We start from the raw sequence: 16,806 nt of genomic DNA on the forward strand, positions 1-16,806 counted from the left end.
GCAACATTATTTGCTAATAATCAGCATAAACTCCGCTAATCTTATAATCGGCAGAATTTTTAATGTTCGTATAGCACTTCAACATGAGAGTGACAGTGGAATGGCAGTGGCTATGTGAGCCATTTTATTTAAGTCAGGAAGCATTTTTTCCCTTTATCTTCATTCCAGTTTGTTCCTCGTGATTTCTCCAAGCCCCTGGGAGTGTTTTCACTGTAACCTTAAAGTAAACCTTCCTTTCAAAAGCTCTTAATGCCTTAATCTTTTTCTTCAAAGTGCTCAATAACACTAAAAGTTAGGTGACTATTTCTCCACTGAGCACTCACATAGTGACACCAGAAAAGAGATTTATTTAGTTATTGCGAAGTTGGACTTTGGAAAAAAAAAAAAAAGTCGTCAAATGTATTGTTCCATAGGGACATATAAACGATATGCTAAGGCCGCGGTTTCCTAACGGTGTAACAAGGAACCCTTGAGCGGTGTTGAGGGTGAGAGGGCAGCACTTTCTACCGTCCCCTGCTGTCCCCAGTTCAACCAAAACAATTCCACGTATATTGATTTTGAATGACTTTTCACATTCTGGGCTTTTGTGCAATATTTCGTTTGGAGAAAGAGTTCCACTGCTAAAAAGCTTTTTAAATGAAAGAGTTAGAAAGCCACTATTCTGCTTGTAAGGGCCAGTACAAGATTGTTATTTCTTATGGACTCTGAGGGCTTTCTTCTTGGAAAAGGGTTCACCAATCCTCAGTTAGCTTTAGATAGTTCACTCCCTTGACAGGAGAAAACAAGGCACAGGTGTTCCTACAACTGAGTGAAGCAGGCTCTTTCATTCCATTTCTTGGGCATGCCATTGAATTTTCATAGAAACTTAAGGGCAGGAATGAGCTTAGAAATTATTTTCACCAACCTTTGTGTTTTACTGAGAAGAAAATCAAGATTCAGAGAGGTTAAGTACTTTGCCCAAGGTCACACAGCTAGATTGTGAAAAGCCAGGACTTCTGACTCCCACTTCAGGGCCTTTTCTTTTTTTTTTGGTGAGGAAAATCAGCCCTAAGCTAACATCCATAGCCAATCTTCTTCTTTTTGCTGAGGAAGATTAGCCCTGAGCTAACATCTGTGCCCGTCTTCCTCTATTTGGTGTATGGGACACCGCCACAGCATGGCCTAATGACGATGCATAGGTCTGCACCCAGGACCCAAACCTGCGAACCCCGGGCCACCAAAGCAGAGCCACGCGAACTTAATCACTACGCCACTGGGCGGCCCCAGGGCTTTTTCTTTTTTAAAGGGTGACCATATTTTATTGACACAATTATTTGATAATGGTTTTGGAAAAGGGGACACCGAACAAATCAAGCCAACAATCAAGAAGCAGAAAATAAAAGAATAAACTAAAAAGAAATAAAAGCCTGCTACGAAATCTATACACAAGATAAAATTTCCGTTTATAAAAAATAAAATTGAAGTAACCATGCAAAAGATACACCAAGAAAAGTAAAGGGCCCTTTCTTAATTGATGTTTTATCCCTATTTCTTGCAGCCATTTTATTTCTGCCTAATCAGTATTTTTACAAAATTATAATTCAGGAGCAAATATGCCATGTGCATAGAGTACTCTATCTTCTCTTCCCCTTCGCACTTCATCATCCAAAGGAGGTAAAACAGATGTACTTTTCTCAAAGATACTTGGTCAGAAAGGCTGGGTTGACTCCCAGAAGGATGTAGAAAGATATGACCCCAACCAGCACCTGCTGGGAAAATTCCTTCTATCAAAAACTTAGTTCAGTGTCTGTAATTCACCTTTTCCCGATGCCTCAGGAATATTTCACAGAAACATTAGAAATGGAAACCAATCATCCTATCAGGCTCAGGCTTGGAATGAATTCTTATTGCTACATGAAGATAGGACCGAAGACCAATGTACAGACTTCTCTGAATCCTTTCACAGTTAACCAAGAATTCAAATTGACTCAATTGTTGATGTAGAAATAGTGGCCAAGCCAACCATTCAAGAAGCTTAAGTAGAGATTGGGGGTGGGGGAGTTGGGTTACTTTTCTATAGTAAAAAATATTGGATTTAGAGTCAGAGCACCTGGGCTTGGCTTCCACCTCTGCCAACACTAGATCTCTGACCTTAAAAAGTCTGTTAATCTCTCCGGGCATCAGCTTCTTCATTTGTGAAATGAGGTTAACAATACCCACCCCAAAGGTTGTAGAGAGAACCAAAATGAGATGGGATATATAGAAGCAATTTGTAAACTATAGAGAACTATACAGCTGTTGACGTTATACTTGTTAAATATGTTGTCCTATCCTTTCAACAATCCTGTGAGATTAGGTGAAACAGAGGTTATCCCTATTTGTCAGAGAGGTTAAGTGATTTACGAGCATTTAATGTTAGAGGTCATCTAAACCAGCATTATTTACAAGGTAGAAACAAGATTTGGAAAGGTTAAGTGACTTGCCCTAAGTCAAAAAGCTTGTTAATGTCAGAGCCAAGTCTAGAATCCTTGACCTTCACAACATTATCCTTTTACATTGACTTCTATGATATGAAGAAGGGTTAGCTAACTAATACTATGGATTATTGGCTAACACTCTAGGGTTCTGTTGGCAGTTCTCTTGACCTTTTAAATCACATATTTACCTTTTAATCCTTTGCTGGCCACTGTCAGTAGTGCCATCTTAGAATGGTGTGTTTGGATGTCTAGAAGGAGGTGATGATTTCGCACATCATCAGTCTTCAAAAACAGCCTCAGATGATTGTCTCATGATAAAGCATAGCCTCTCCGAAAGTTAGCAAATGATTATCCTTCCCACTAGAAATTTAAACAGAAATCTTACTCATAAGAAATACTAATAGTTCTTTGTTCTAAGCAGAGCTTTCTTTGCAGTCTAAGTGTTATAAATCATCCTTATTTGATGATAAATCTTTGTGTCTTGGACTGAAATTCAGCATTTGTTTTCATCTGTAATACCTTTCTCTAAATGAATGAGATTTTCTAAAGAAAATATAGCAAAAGGGCATTTAAACAAGTTTCTAAAGCAAAGACGTATTAAAATTGGTCTCCTCTAGTTGAGGCTTTTCTTTACTACTGTGGTTTCGTATTTTTGTTGGATACTAAAGGCAAGACTCCACAAGGTTTAAGGGATACTCTGAAAAGTAGAGAAATCATGGTCACAAAAATTTTGAGCTACTTGAAAAAAATTATGATCTAAATGTTAGATAGTTTGATAATGACAGTGAGGTTCCTATTTAGTGAGTCCTATGATTCCTCCAGGGAAGCACGCCTGAGACCCTGTGGAGTCTTATTTGACAATAGTCATGGGAGGAACCAGGCTGGGTGAATGGCAGAGTCAGGAGTTAGAGAATGGAAATGAATGCATTTATATACTTTTTCCGTTAACCTAGACAGTTTTAAGGATTAGCAAATTACTGTCTGTAAAACGTGTTAGGATCCCTGGAGAACAGATACTAGATAATTATGACATAGAAGTATTGTTTTCAATGGAAGCTTGAAATGATCTACAGTAACCCCGGGGAATGCTCCACATTTGGATGTACTTTGGATTCCTCTCAAGCATCTTATTTACTTTGGGCACAGAATAATCCCCAAGCCCATCTGGAAGATGAGAACCAGAGCCTGCTAACCATTTTATAAACCCCATCCTGTCCCTTAGGTGTGTCTTCTCAGACTTTGCAATACTAACGAGGCCCAGACAAAAGCAGATTCTTCTGCAAATAGCACTTTCCTTACCACAAATAAAGGAGAAAAAAAGGAAGGAAGACAGGGAAGAAGAGAGGGAGGAAGAAAGGGAGATCTGCAACCCACATATCTTTATCTCATTTGCCTAAAAGAGTATAGTGTGCTTCTTTTCTCCTGGGCAAATAATTAAATGGTAGATAGATAGATCAATCAGTCAATCAAATGATAGATGGATAGTTACTAAAATGTTTCCAAAGTGTTTAATCAGCCAGTATCTGTTTTTGATCAGGAGCATCCGACAACTCATTTGACCGCTATTTGTTAATTAATTAGCAACTTTTTCCCTTGTGGTAACCAGTTATATCAACTCTATGAGCAGACCACATGATCAGGTATTTATTTATATAGTCTCATCCATGGTCATCTGATTAGTAAGAACTTTAACCATCAGTCAAAAGGGAGGAAGAAGTCTAATACATTTATAATCCTCTAACCTCAACCAAATAAGAGAAACCTACTTCTGTTTCAAGGAACTGATCTTATCCCCTCTTGTGTAAGATCCTGTTAACAGATTACTTCACCAGCCCCGTAATGAAAGCAGCCTGCCTGGCACCTTCTCGGGAGAACTTTATTCTTGGCTCAAAACAGTTCCTGCTGTGACATTGTCAAATCGGACTTGACAGGGCCTCAAGCATGCTTCCATGAGGGATCCTGCAGGCTTTCTCCACATCCATGCCAATCCCAGCGCTGAACACATGGATGACCTTAGTCAGGCGTATACTGAAGCCAGTACTTTCCTATAGTTACCTATTGTCAAGAGCTGTACAACTTTTAGGTTTCAAATTTTGTTTGTAACCTTTTCACTACATTGATAGTAAAGTACACTAAGGAGATTTTTTTCATATATGGAATTTGTTACATCCTAGAATGCATTTATTGTCAAGAATTTTTAATATATTTGTAAATTTCCCTCACAATTCTTTTGTATCATCTTTTGTGTTGGAAAAAAACTCCCTTAAAACCAGGCATAGAATAATCTCCCAGCCTCCTGCCCAAGGCCCCACTCTGGCCCTCCTTTGACCATGCCCCTCCCATGAGGGGAAGAGTCTATGGGGCCTAGGGGCCAGGCCCACTTAAAGCCAATTTCTAGATTATGCTCCTAGTTCCTGGATCCCCAACTGTTCTGCTCAGATTCCCCCAAGCCTGCTTCCAGGGCCTGCATGGACCTCTTTCTTAGGTCCATCTTCCTAAGGTAGACTGGCCAGTGGTGTCAGCACCCAGGTCTGAGGAATAGCCAAGGGGCAACTGTATGGAGTGGTATGATGGCATGTGGATGTGAGGGCTGGGTGTCCACACGCGTGCATGTGAGGTACCTCGCAGTGGGGGACAGAGCCAACTGTAGAAAGAGAGGACATGGGCTGAAAGCCAGGGACCAGTACTGCCCATACCACCATGGTCTTACACAGAACTTCAAGGACCCCAAGTATTTGTAATTTGACTCCCCAAAGGTCACCATTGATTCTGTTGCATTAGTCACTGTTCTCTTTGATGGCCGTGATTAGCGTAACTCAGCACAGTTGCACAACCGCTTCCTAAAACCCTGCACACTGATTTCCCAGGGCAACCCCATCATCCTGCTTCTGCCACTACTCTCTCCCCTGTCTTCTTCACTCGGCTCTGTCTTTCTCCCACCCCATCACAGAGGATCGTCCCCATGGTTCGGTTGAGAGGTCCTCTGTTCTTCTCTGTCTGCGTATTTGCCCTTGTCAGTCATGGGTTCACCTCCTGGGGATGACAGACACATCTCTGACTACGTGAAGTAGATTTCTACTCTGATGCTTCCCTAAATGCACAATTTCAGCAAGTCTAAAATGGAACTCATCTTCCCCAGATAACCTGACTTGCCTTGTGACTTCCTGTTTTTGCAGAAAAATTATTTCAACAGGAATTTTCTACTTCTTTTCACTTAAAAATGTGATGGTTTCGGTTATATTATGGGTTTTTTGTCAGCTAGTTTGGGCTAACCACCATTTATCACATGACTGCTGGAGAAAAAAAAAGCATTCCAGCTTCCAAAGAGCTTATTTGTAAAAGAATGTAGCCCACATGGGAAAGGAAAGCTTCTTATTGCCCCAACTTGGTTGCAAACTCTCTTAAAGCATTTGTGCAATAAACACACAAGGCACACTCATAGATACTAAAATTTAAAGATAAATAAGATATGACCTCGGCCTTCAAAGAACTCACCAGTTAAAAAGGAACAGACATGAAAAGAAATAATTGCCTTCCCCTGCAACACTGAGAGTAGTGTTTTGCACATGGTAGGTGTTCCCAAGACAGCTGTTGATTGATGGTTGCTTGGTTGGTGAATAGATAACAATGGTTCTTCAGCATTTTGTCCTGTTGTACTCCAAGTTCTCCCTAAAATCTTTTGCCCCAGACCCACAGTCAGATTATTCTTTGCAGATGCCCCAATTGCCCAGATACTCTGAGGTCTATTCTAACCTTCATATTAGCATCACAAAAATTCTTAGAGGGAGGTGGGAGGGGAGAAGGGAATTTGAGGGCAAACCCAAGAGTTGGAGAGAACTACCTTGCCCCAGTTATAGTTTGCCTCAGGCCCCAAATTTCTTTCCAGTTTCTTTAAAAGAGCTGCACCTCCCTCTCAACTCTATCCTTTCTTAACAGACTGGACTTTCTCATGTGCATTGTGAGATATAAAGAGTTAAAAAGGTATTTCCTAAATAGAAAAATATATGTCATATAGTATTAAGTAGAAAAGCAGATTATAAAATCACATGATCAATATTATCCGTTTTAGTTAAAAATTATGTTGATGTTGTGGCCGGCCCTGTGGCCTAGTGGTTAAGTGCGCGCGCTCCCCTGCTGCGGCCCCGGTTCAGATCCCGGGCGCGTACCGCCGCACCGCTTCTCAGGCCATGCTGTGGCGGAGTATCGCATAAAGTGGAGGAAGATCGGCATGGATATTATCCCAGGGCCAGTCTTTCTCAACAAAAAGAGGAGGATTGTCATAGATGTTAGCTCGGAGCTGATCTTCCTCACCAAAAAAAAAAAAAAATTATGTTGATGTAAATGTGTATGTGTGTGAAGAATGTGCAACCTCTTACACACATATTGAAAGGAAATAAAAGCCTAGGAACTTATACAACGAAACATTAACAGAGGTTATCTTTGAGTAATGGGATTATGGATAATTTTTACTTTCTTTTTTGTGCTTTTCTGTAATTTCTACAGTGAATATGTTTCCCCTTTGTGTTCTGAAAAAAAGTGTATGTATTAGTTTTCCATTGCTGTGTAACAAATTACCACAAACATAGCAGCTTAAAGCAATACCCATTTATCAAGTCATAGTTCTGCAGTTCAGAAGTCCAGGCTGGCTCAGCTGGATTCTCTGCTTAGGATCTCATAAGGCTGAAATCAGGTGTCAGCCAGGCTGGGCTCTTACTTGGAGGCTCTGGGGAAGAATCTGCTTCCAAGCCCATTCAGATTGTTGGCAGAATGTGATTCCCTGCAGTTGTAAGACTGAGGTCTCTATTTCCTTGCTGGCTCTCAGCCAGGGTTGCTCTTAAATGCCACTCTTGGGGCCTTGCCCCATGGTCCCCTCCATCTCAGCCATAGATAACACCCACATGTCAAATCTCCCCATGCTTCAAATCTCTGTCTTCCCGTTGTGCTACTAGCCAGAAAAAAACTCGCTGCTTTTTAGGGCTTGTGTGATTAAATTAGGCTCGCCCAGATAATCTCCCTTTTGATTAACTCAAAGTCAACTGATTAGTAGCCTTAATTACATCTGCAAAATCCCTTTTGCCACATCATATACCATAATCACGACTGATACCCCATCATATTCACAAGTCCTGCCCACACTTGAGGGGAGAGGATTATACAGGCTGTATATACCAGGGGGTAGGAATCTTGGGGGCCACCTTAGAATTCTGCCTACCAAATGTGTGTGTGTGTATGTGTAATCTTTCTTAACTCTCCCCTGAAAGTTAAGAATGGAATTCTTGGTAGCCCCTGAAGCCCTCATCACACTTTCTGCCTGCTGCTGGAGAGCAGAGATCACACAAGAGGATAGACCAGAAGGGAGGGAGCCTAGAATTTGTTGCCTTTGCTGATAAAGGCCTTTGTTGTCTCTCTGCACTTCTCCATGGCTGTATGTTGAGCAATTCTGGACAATAACAGACCAAAGAGTTGGAGGCTTATGGGTCTAATGACAATTCTTTAGTGGACAGAGTCTTCTAACTCTCTGGTTCTCTTGCCTATAGTATGACATCGTTGGACACTCTGGAGATGGTTACAACATCAGTCTAGTTCCAATGAGCAAAATCCCCAAGGACAATAAGCAAAGACTAGAAATTCTGAAGGTAAATACATTTGATTACCTCTGTATTGTGCAAACTTCCACCAGATTAGCTGAAGTATCTTCTGGTCACTGAAAAGATTTACTGGAGAAGCAGCAGATACAGGAAAGAAAAAGACTTTCTGTTTCACATACATTCACAAACAAACATTAAACTGAGAAAACTCTTCATGCCTAAAATCCTTTTCTCCATCATACAAAATTTAAACTTTGTTCCCTACATATTTTCAGAGTACTCAGCGTTGTATCAGGATTCTACAACCTGGGTCCCCTCCTGTGCCATACAGTTCTTCTCAACCCCTAGGTATTTCAGCAGAAGGAAAAGAATGGCCCCTTTTGGAGTACTCTCTAACCCCAATTTTATGTATTTCTTAGCATTTTCTAATGATAAATTCAGTTTCACATACTTAGATCTACAATAGAAACACAGACACCATGATTTTAAAGTAAATATCCTTCATTGCTAGTGATGTAAGCACAGTGTTGAGTATTATAACTTTGTTTACTGGAAGCTGAACTCATTCCTTATTTTTCCTCTGTGTCATCTCCATCCTCCGGTGTGATACCAAGTTTTATATTTTCTTAACATTTTCTCACTTTAAATGGCAGCTTGAGTTTTAAAAGTAAGTGCCAACTGGGATACTTTTGGAACATTTCCTGTTTCTAACGTAAGTCTTAACCACATACAAATATCACTGTGTACTGTTGTCACTCTAAGGTGCAAATTAAATAGAACTCAGAGACTTCTTATTCATGTATGAGAATTGGTATTTGTGCATTCTCATGGTCAATAGAAAAATCATCATGTTTGTTAAAAAAGGAGTTTCTCACCAATGGCTTTTGTGCAACATCTCTTACCCCCAGACGGTGCATGCCCACGCTCAGTTCTGCATGAGTGGGGACCACACGTTAGAGGGGACAAAACATGCCATCCAAGAAATTGTCCAAGAAGAAGCTGACGAGTACTTTGTCATCGTCTTAAGTGATGCAAACCTGTCACGATATGGAATACCTCCTGCTAAGTTTGCCCAAATCCTGACAAGCAACCCTCAAGTAAATGCTTTTGCCATTTTTATTGGATCTTTAGGTGATCAAGCAACCAGGTAAGTGTCAGCTCAGGACACAGCAAAGGGCAAGTATAGAGAAACTTGAGTATCTGAAACATGCCATTTCGTGGGCTTAGCATCCTGAGGGGCATTGGGAGAGATGGAGGGAAAACAGAAACTAGAGTTGATAGTCTAATTGAGGGGATATAATGATCTCGCTTATGTTTGGATAAGCAATAATAATTTTAAATTAATTATTTTTCAGTTTATATTTAAGCCAATGATACAATAATTAGCAACTTGATTTGCCCACTAATAAATTTGACAGTATTTTGTATATTTTTCACTTTATATCAAGGTCTGAAGCTCAGTTCTAGTCAGTTCATGTTTAAATCGTATTCAAAGTAGCAAACATCTATTATTTTCCTAGCATAAGAGATTGTGTGTGTATATATGTATATGTACAGACATACATATATCTAGACATATACATATATATACATAGGTAGATAGACATACGTAGATATATATAGGTATACAGAAAGATAGATAGATAGATAGATAGATAGATAGATAGATAGATAGATAGATAGATAGATAGTCTCCCTTCTTATATATAGATTCCTTCTTACTGGAGAGAGAAGGCAGGTGAAACACTTGGAAACAATGTAAGACAGTATATATAGTAAGATGCTACACTGAATATACTGAATATTCAGTAGAAAAATTTATGGTCAGATAAAAAATACCATCGTGGATGATCTAAAAGGAGAGATCTGGAAACACTGTTATTTCTTAAACACACTAACATTTATCTTTTTGAATTACAAACAGAAAGAGCTCATGGTTTTTCTCTACTTAAAATACTGGTAAGAAGCAGAAAACACAGGTGAAAGTATATCTCCTCCAAAAAAAAAAAATTTCTGCCTAACGCACGGAAGGCTACATGCCTTGGTGTTATTTCACCTCTTTGACCTGTCGTCCTCTGTGCTCTAGAGCCGCATACAGACAAGGAAATGTTTTAGTGTCCAAAGGGCTGGCATCTTTTTCTCTTTCTGATCCCTTCACCTTGCTGCAGAATTGCAGAGTAAGCTTAAGAACAGACTTAATATCATGTAATTACAGTCACTTTATTACACCTGACTTTGCATTTTTCTTAGTTTTGTGTGTTAGCCTCTTCTAGAACTTCCATGTCCTTGAAAAAAAACGTGGCTTTTCTACCCAAATTTGCTTCAGAACCAGACCAATATTAAACAGACGGCAAGCTCAACAAATACTGGTTGAGCTGAAATAGCTATTTTGTCTTTCTAGTGAACAGATCCTGTTTGAATACTTAAGAAAGCACAATAATACCCTTGTGGTTTCCTAGGGAAATAGTCCAACATCCACTGGCAAAAGATATGTTGCAGAATTAGCTGGTCTACTGGGCATGCCAAATGTGTGATACTATACAGGATGGTTGACTTTTATTAAATGTCATTCCAAAACCAAACTTTGTTGGCACAGTGAAAGGAGGCATTCTTTTGGATAGAACTGTGTCTTGTACTTTTATTGCCTTCAAAAATGGCCCTTTGTTCCAAATGATAAATTGGCATTTAAAAAAATTATCATAAGCCTATATAACCTCAGTGTCATCAAAGCAGCAATTGGATAAGTCAGATTGCGTTTCACATTGTGTGATGTGGGGCAAAAAAAAGAAGAGAATGAGAGGAAGAGAGAAAGAACCATTTGGGGTTTGGCTGGGCAACATTTTTCGAGGCCTGTTTTCTAAGGCAGGAAAAGCACTTAGAAGTACAGTGTGAGGCCAGCACATTTGCTGGGCCCAGGTGAGCTAATCCCAGATTGGTCCCTGGGGCTCTGTTCTGTCACGGGAATATAAAATACCAGAAAATAACAAAAATAAAAGGGAGAAAATTTTTTCTTTTCAAAATTTGCTGATTTTCTCACTGAAAAGACCTTCCTTTCGTTCACTGCTTTCAGTGGGCCTCTCGCTGTTGTTCTTCCAAGCCTTTCACTGCCTAGTGACAGCCAAGTTGACTGCAGGCAGGGGCAAGGTATTAGAAAGTAAAAACTTCCTTTCCTCAGATGCCATTTGGATGCTGTGGTTTGCAGGGGCAGGAGGTGGAAGGGGAGCCCCAATTTGCGATGGTAATTTTCTTCCCCTTTCCATCCTGACAGGCTTCAGAGAACTTTGCCAGCTGGCCGGTCTTTCGTTGCCATGGATACCAAGGACATCCCTCAGATTTTACAACAGATCTTCACCTCCACCATGTTGTCCAGTGTTTAAGAAGTGCTCTTCATCACCCTGATGACCCTGGGATTTGAAATAAGATAGGAATAAGGAGTACTATGAAGAAAAGAAGACTTCTATAAAGTGAACCCATGCAATAAGGGGATAATTCTGGCATTCCTGGGTCTTCTTACACTTGCTCAGTAACCAGAATTCAGAAAAGCAGCCAGAGGGAGGCTTGTGCATGGAAATCTACAACCACTGATGGGTTTACAATCCTTAGAGGAAGTGAGTTGACCTGCATTTTATGAAAGGTTGGGGTTAAAGGAAGGTGGTTTGAGAACTATGGTGCTTGGTCTGTTTCCAGAAACCTGAGGGAAAGAGAATGCCTTGCTTTTGCCTTAGCACATCATCTGGTCACCTAAGATAACAAAAGTGACCCTATCAAACTAAGCCTTTGATGCCACGTTCTGACATAAAGATACAAGTCTATGCAAATCCGCCCAACCTGTTCCTGTCCAATAATTATTTTTATTTTCTCTGTATTGCCCAACAAGCAATGATTTTATAGTATTTAACACACTGAAAAACCTCTAACAACAATATTTTATAAAAGGTTAGATTTTCTCAGTAATTCCATTTTCTTGGCCAAAGCCAAAAGGAATCAAAAGATCCTTGGATTGCTTCCTTTCCCAAGTGACTTTTTAAAGCCTCTTTAAATAATAAAGAGCAAAGGTCCTATTCTCCATGCTGCAGAGTGGAAGGATAAAGGACGCCTTGCCTTGGATTTCTTGTTTCTTCTTGTTCTTCTAGTGCTTCTCAAAAGTCTCGCACATTTTGGTGTCCAGAATGTAATGCTCAAAATAAGAAATGCTTATGTTTTTCCTTAATGCAAAGTAAAAACAAGGCAGTATATTTGAACTGAATGGTAACTGGAGATTTCTTTGGCTATAAAAATAATACTCTTTTTCAAGCCTCATTCTCTTTCTTCCAAGGTATACCTTGCTCCCACCTCTCTTGGGCTGACCTTTATTTATCAATAGACTTGATGTCACCTTGTTTAAAATCAATGTTTCAGCAGAAGTCAGTCTCCCTTCAGCCGTATAATAAAAGTTTCTCTTCACCATAAAGTCAAAAACCAACGGGGGCACCAATGTAATGTGTGCTTTCTTGTCATGAGTTAGAAAAACTAGTCTTGTTAATAATGTTACCTTATTTACCCATATATAGTGAAATTGTACAGATCCATTTCATTTTAATCAATTATTGGAGAGAAGCAAAGATAACACCCATTTGTCCCACCACCCCATCTCCCTATCAACTGTCAGAGAAATAAAAGCAATTGGATTTCCAATGCAGTGTTGCCCACTGAGTTTGCACGGTTTGTCTCATTTTCCTAGCCAGACCCTTGTTCTGTGTATTGAATCATCCAATGATGCAAACAATTTCAATCCAGTAAGTAAGTACCTTTAAAAATGTAATTGCATTAATAATAGTAATAATAATAGCAGCAGCAGCTAGCATTTACTAATTACTATGTACAAGGCATGCTAAGTGATTTCATGCATTATTGCATTCAATCCTCACAACAATGCATGTAAAATAGGTATTTTTTACCTCATTTTACAGATAAAGAAAGTAAGGCTCAGAGAACTTAAGTCACTTTCTCAAGATTTCCGATACCAGGCCATTGACTATTCATTGTATTCTTAACATATTCATTTTACAAATAAGGAAACTGAGGCTTAGTGACGTTCAAGAAAACAGGTCACACTCCCGGTCAGGCAGGGGCAGAGCCGCCTATTCTGGCCCCTCCTGCAGCTTTATTCTTCCCGACCTGGACATGGAGCTCCCGTTGCCTTTTCTCCTTTCTCCCAGTGCAGTTTCCCCTGTAGACTGACCCCACCTCATAGAGCTCTCTTCCTCTCCCTGGTACTCAGAAACCACCTACGCACATTCAAGCACTCAGAGGAGGATGTGGGACCAAGGACAGGGTACACTGCTGGTGGGACACATCGAACCGCTCCTTCCTGGGCACAGGAGTGAACTGAGGGAGTGCTCATCCAAGTGTCAGCTTAACCCCTAGGGGTGCCCCTTAGCCAGAGGGTCACAGAGAGGGTCACAGCCCCTGAAAGCCTTTGGAAGTGGAATCCAAGAATAATTGACAGAACAGCCTTTTAACAAATCCTCCCGTGCCTAACTACCTGAGTGAGCAGAAGCCATTTTTTTTTAACATGGAAGGAATGCTCTCAAGTAGTTTAATTTCCCTTTCCCCACTGGCCAGACATCCTTTGCAATTGTTATTTTTAAAAAACGTATAACTCCTGGCTTTTCTGATTTGTAAAAGAGAAGGATGGTGGGGGAGGGAAGTGGAGAGAGAGAAGGTGAAGGGTTTTAGTTTCGGTTCTTGCAATACCTAAGAAGTTTGTGCCTTTATTATTAAATGTACTTAATTATAGGCCACTCCAAGCTGTTCCCAGGCCCTTTTTAGGGCCAAGACGTTATAATAAATGCATTGTGTGCCTAGGGTTGGGGGCGGGTTTTCCATTGAAAGGCTCTAAACTCCGTCTCCCTCTCCGTAGTGAGCCCGTGTAATGCTGAGAAGGTTCATTGTTATCCTGAGCAGCCAGGAGGAATGAATGCTGTGAATACCCACAGTATATGATGTGTATGCCCCTGGGAATCTTTTGTGTGCCCCGGCAAATGACCTCATCACACACGGGGCGCTTGAGCACAGCCACAAGAAGTGAGTCGGAGCCTGAGTACTTGAGCCCATCACGTTTGGAATGAATCATTTAATTCTTTACACTACACCCTTTCCTGTGAACTGTCAGAGGAGGAGACATCCATCAATGCCAGCAAGACTTTCTCTAAACAAACTCGAGGGCTCTGAGAGCCATTTAGAAGTGGTTTTTCTGTAGGCAGCATTGTCAGTGTTCCTGAAAGCCCAGCTCCAGAGGCTTCTACCCTCCCTCCCCCTCACTCCTTCCTGTGCCTGTCAGATCAGCCAAAATTAAATTCTCAGTCCATGGAGCAGAGAGGTACAGGACGAGGGGAACAAGAGGAATAGCGGCTTATTTGTTGCGTTTCTTTCCATTTGTTTCCAACAGTCGCAATTATAAGAGACATTCCACAAGTTCTAAGCCAATATCTCCTGCCTGGATGACTTTACCTGGAACTGCATCTCAGTAATAGTCAAATGTCCACTTTTTAAAAATTATTTCAACCAATAACGTATAAGGCTTTTTAAAATACTTAGAGTCTAATTTGCTACCATTTTCTGGTCAGGGTTACATCATGAAGTTCTTACCGATTGCCTTTCCTTCACCTTTTTTTTAAGACTTACTGTGGCAAAAGTCCTACAGATAATGGAAATATGTCCCACTGTTCCATCTTGTAGGGGGAGAATTTACAAACCCCAGGAAGATTAGTCAGTAGAAAGGAAGTTCTAGATGCTGCTCAGCCGTTAACTACCTGTGTAAACTTGGGCTAGCCACCTCTGGGTCTCCATTGCTTTGTCTATGAGTTTTAAAAGTTGGACAAATGATCTCTAACACTGAAGTCTTGTGTTCCTATATCTCATACAGCAAATGGACTTTGTCCCTCACATGTCTTATAAGAACCACATCATTTCACTGTATTTTTGTCTCCAGAACCCCACACACGTTGGCCCCTATTGTACAGAGGATTTTGGCACCTGTCTCAATTGTCCTAACAAAATAGTATTACTGACTGAATATGCGTGCTAAAGTTACATAAACGTCATTAGAACTGGATAGGAGGGGCTTTCCGCCATCAGCTGGACAGATATTTCTACTGGATAATAATTCACAAGCTTTCTGCCCATTGTCTCTTAGTAAAATTCCTCATCTGCTGATCTGCACAGTGGGATCAAAAAGGATCAGGAATTGGAAAACTACTGTGTGCTGAGAGCTGACCTTTGCGCCGTGGCTGAACAATGCGCAATTGTGTATGTGGGGTTTTTTTTAATTGTTAAATTCTGTAAACAAAAATCTCCTCCAGAGGGGAAAAAATGCTTGTCAAGCAAACCTCTGAAGCTGAGAATGATTTGACACTCTCTTTTGAGACTAAGTGCCAGCTGGGGCTCTCACCTTAAACAGAGGCTGTATCTGTTCTTGCACAGCTGTACACGTTGGCTTTGGAATGCCAGGGTTACATAATTTTAAAATTGAGTAGTGCCCGTGGTATTTGGCCACTCGGAGCAAAGTATAACACTCTTTTAAGGTGGTTCGGATCCAGAGGGTGGCGAGAACGTCATGTAGTGCTCTAAGAAATCTCATCAAGGGACATGTCAACTCTAAGGACCATCAGCCACCACGCATGGTCCTCCCCTTCAGCAGGTGCCAGTGTCGCCTTGAGTCTTCCCTCTTCTCAGAGGCTTCAGTGAAGGGCTTTAGAGCTGCCAGCTCTTTCCCTAAAGGAACAATCAGAATGTTTGTCAATAAACTCTGACTCCCAAGATGGTGAGTATGACCCCAGAGGAGTTTCAGAATATAAGGATTTATTAAAATTACACGCAACACTGAAGCATTAGTGATGGTAGCTAGAGTTTGACCTGGAAATGAAAGGGAAGAATGTCTGTCTGAACATTCCAAAGCAAGTTTGTCTCCTTATGCAGGCCAGAATGTGGCAAGGGAATAATGAGCCTGTCAAGAGTCCTTTGTGTAATTAGTCTCATGACACCATACATGAAGCCTTATTAATTGAAATGAAGAAAACTATATTGACTCAGAATATTAAAGGTCAATTTTAAATGCATTATATTTATTTTAATAAATACTGATGCTAATTTAATGAAACTGAACATTTCTTCATTCCAGTACTAACTCAAAAGTCTTCCATCATTGGGACTCCAGAGATAGAGTGAGCCTCAGCGAAGCTGGTTGGTCCATTTCCTGTTACAAAAGATTCTGGCCCATATGAAACTCAGCCCTAAAAACACCGGCCCAGAAAGGAGCACTTGGGGGCCCAGTGGAAATCAAACGGCAGTGGGGAAGCAGCCTGTTGGCCAGCCATGGCCTTGTCTCCTGGGGGCAGTTCCCACAGAGCACGGGGCTGGTGAGGAATCCGAGGGTCTGCAGCAAGCCAGGATGCTCAGATTCCAGGGTGTTATCCACAAAAAATAAAAAGGGCAGATGATAAGGGGTACCTGGAATGGCCCAGGACTTGCTTAATGGACCCATGGGCTGGGAAATACAGCTGTTTATTTTGCTGCTGACAAAGAAAGGGGTGTGTGTCTGAAAAGTGTCCTTTAAGGCCCGGATGTTTTTGAACAACCCTTCTCCAGACTGATAGAATATACATGTCTGTACATTGCAGGCTCAAGTACAAAGATTTGATATTCACTATCTAGTGCCCGAGCTAAAGAATCTCTTTTTCTCTCTATGACCTTTCGTGGAAACTGGAAGTAACGGGAGTGCT

At 40.8% G+C, this 16,806-nt stretch overlaps 1 protein-coding gene across 2 annotated transcripts in view; it reads left to right on the forward strand.

Moving 5' to 3' along the window:
* VWA8 (von Willebrand factor A domain containing 8) overlaps window positions 1-12,905 on the forward strand; it is a 354,390-nt gene extending 341,485 nt beyond the window's left edge. Inside the window, exons 42-44 of one of the 2 annotated variants that reach the window (XM_058548243.1) lie at window positions 7,994-8,092; window positions 8,953-9,191; window positions 11,313-12,905. In XM_058548243.1, the coding sequence (XP_058404226.1) occupies window positions 7,994-8,092; window positions 8,953-9,191; window positions 11,313-11,421 (447 nt within the window). In that variant the 3' untranslated portion in view covers window positions 11,422-12,905. The remainder of the gene's footprint in view (window positions 1-7,993; window positions 8,093-8,952; window positions 9,192-11,312) is intronic. The other variant, XM_058548242.1, reaches the window with a different exon arrangement.
* The last annotated feature ends 3,901 nt before the right edge of the window (window positions 12,906-16,806 follow it).

The sequence above is a fragment of the Diceros bicornis genome, chromosome 9 (genome assembly GCF_020826845.1).
Source record: "Diceros bicornis minor isolate mBicDic1 chromosome 9, mDicBic1.mat.cur, whole genome shotgun sequence".
In the NCBI taxonomy this organism is placed as follows: domain Eukaryota; kingdom Metazoa; phylum Chordata; class Mammalia; order Perissodactyla; family Rhinocerotidae; genus Diceros; species Diceros bicornis.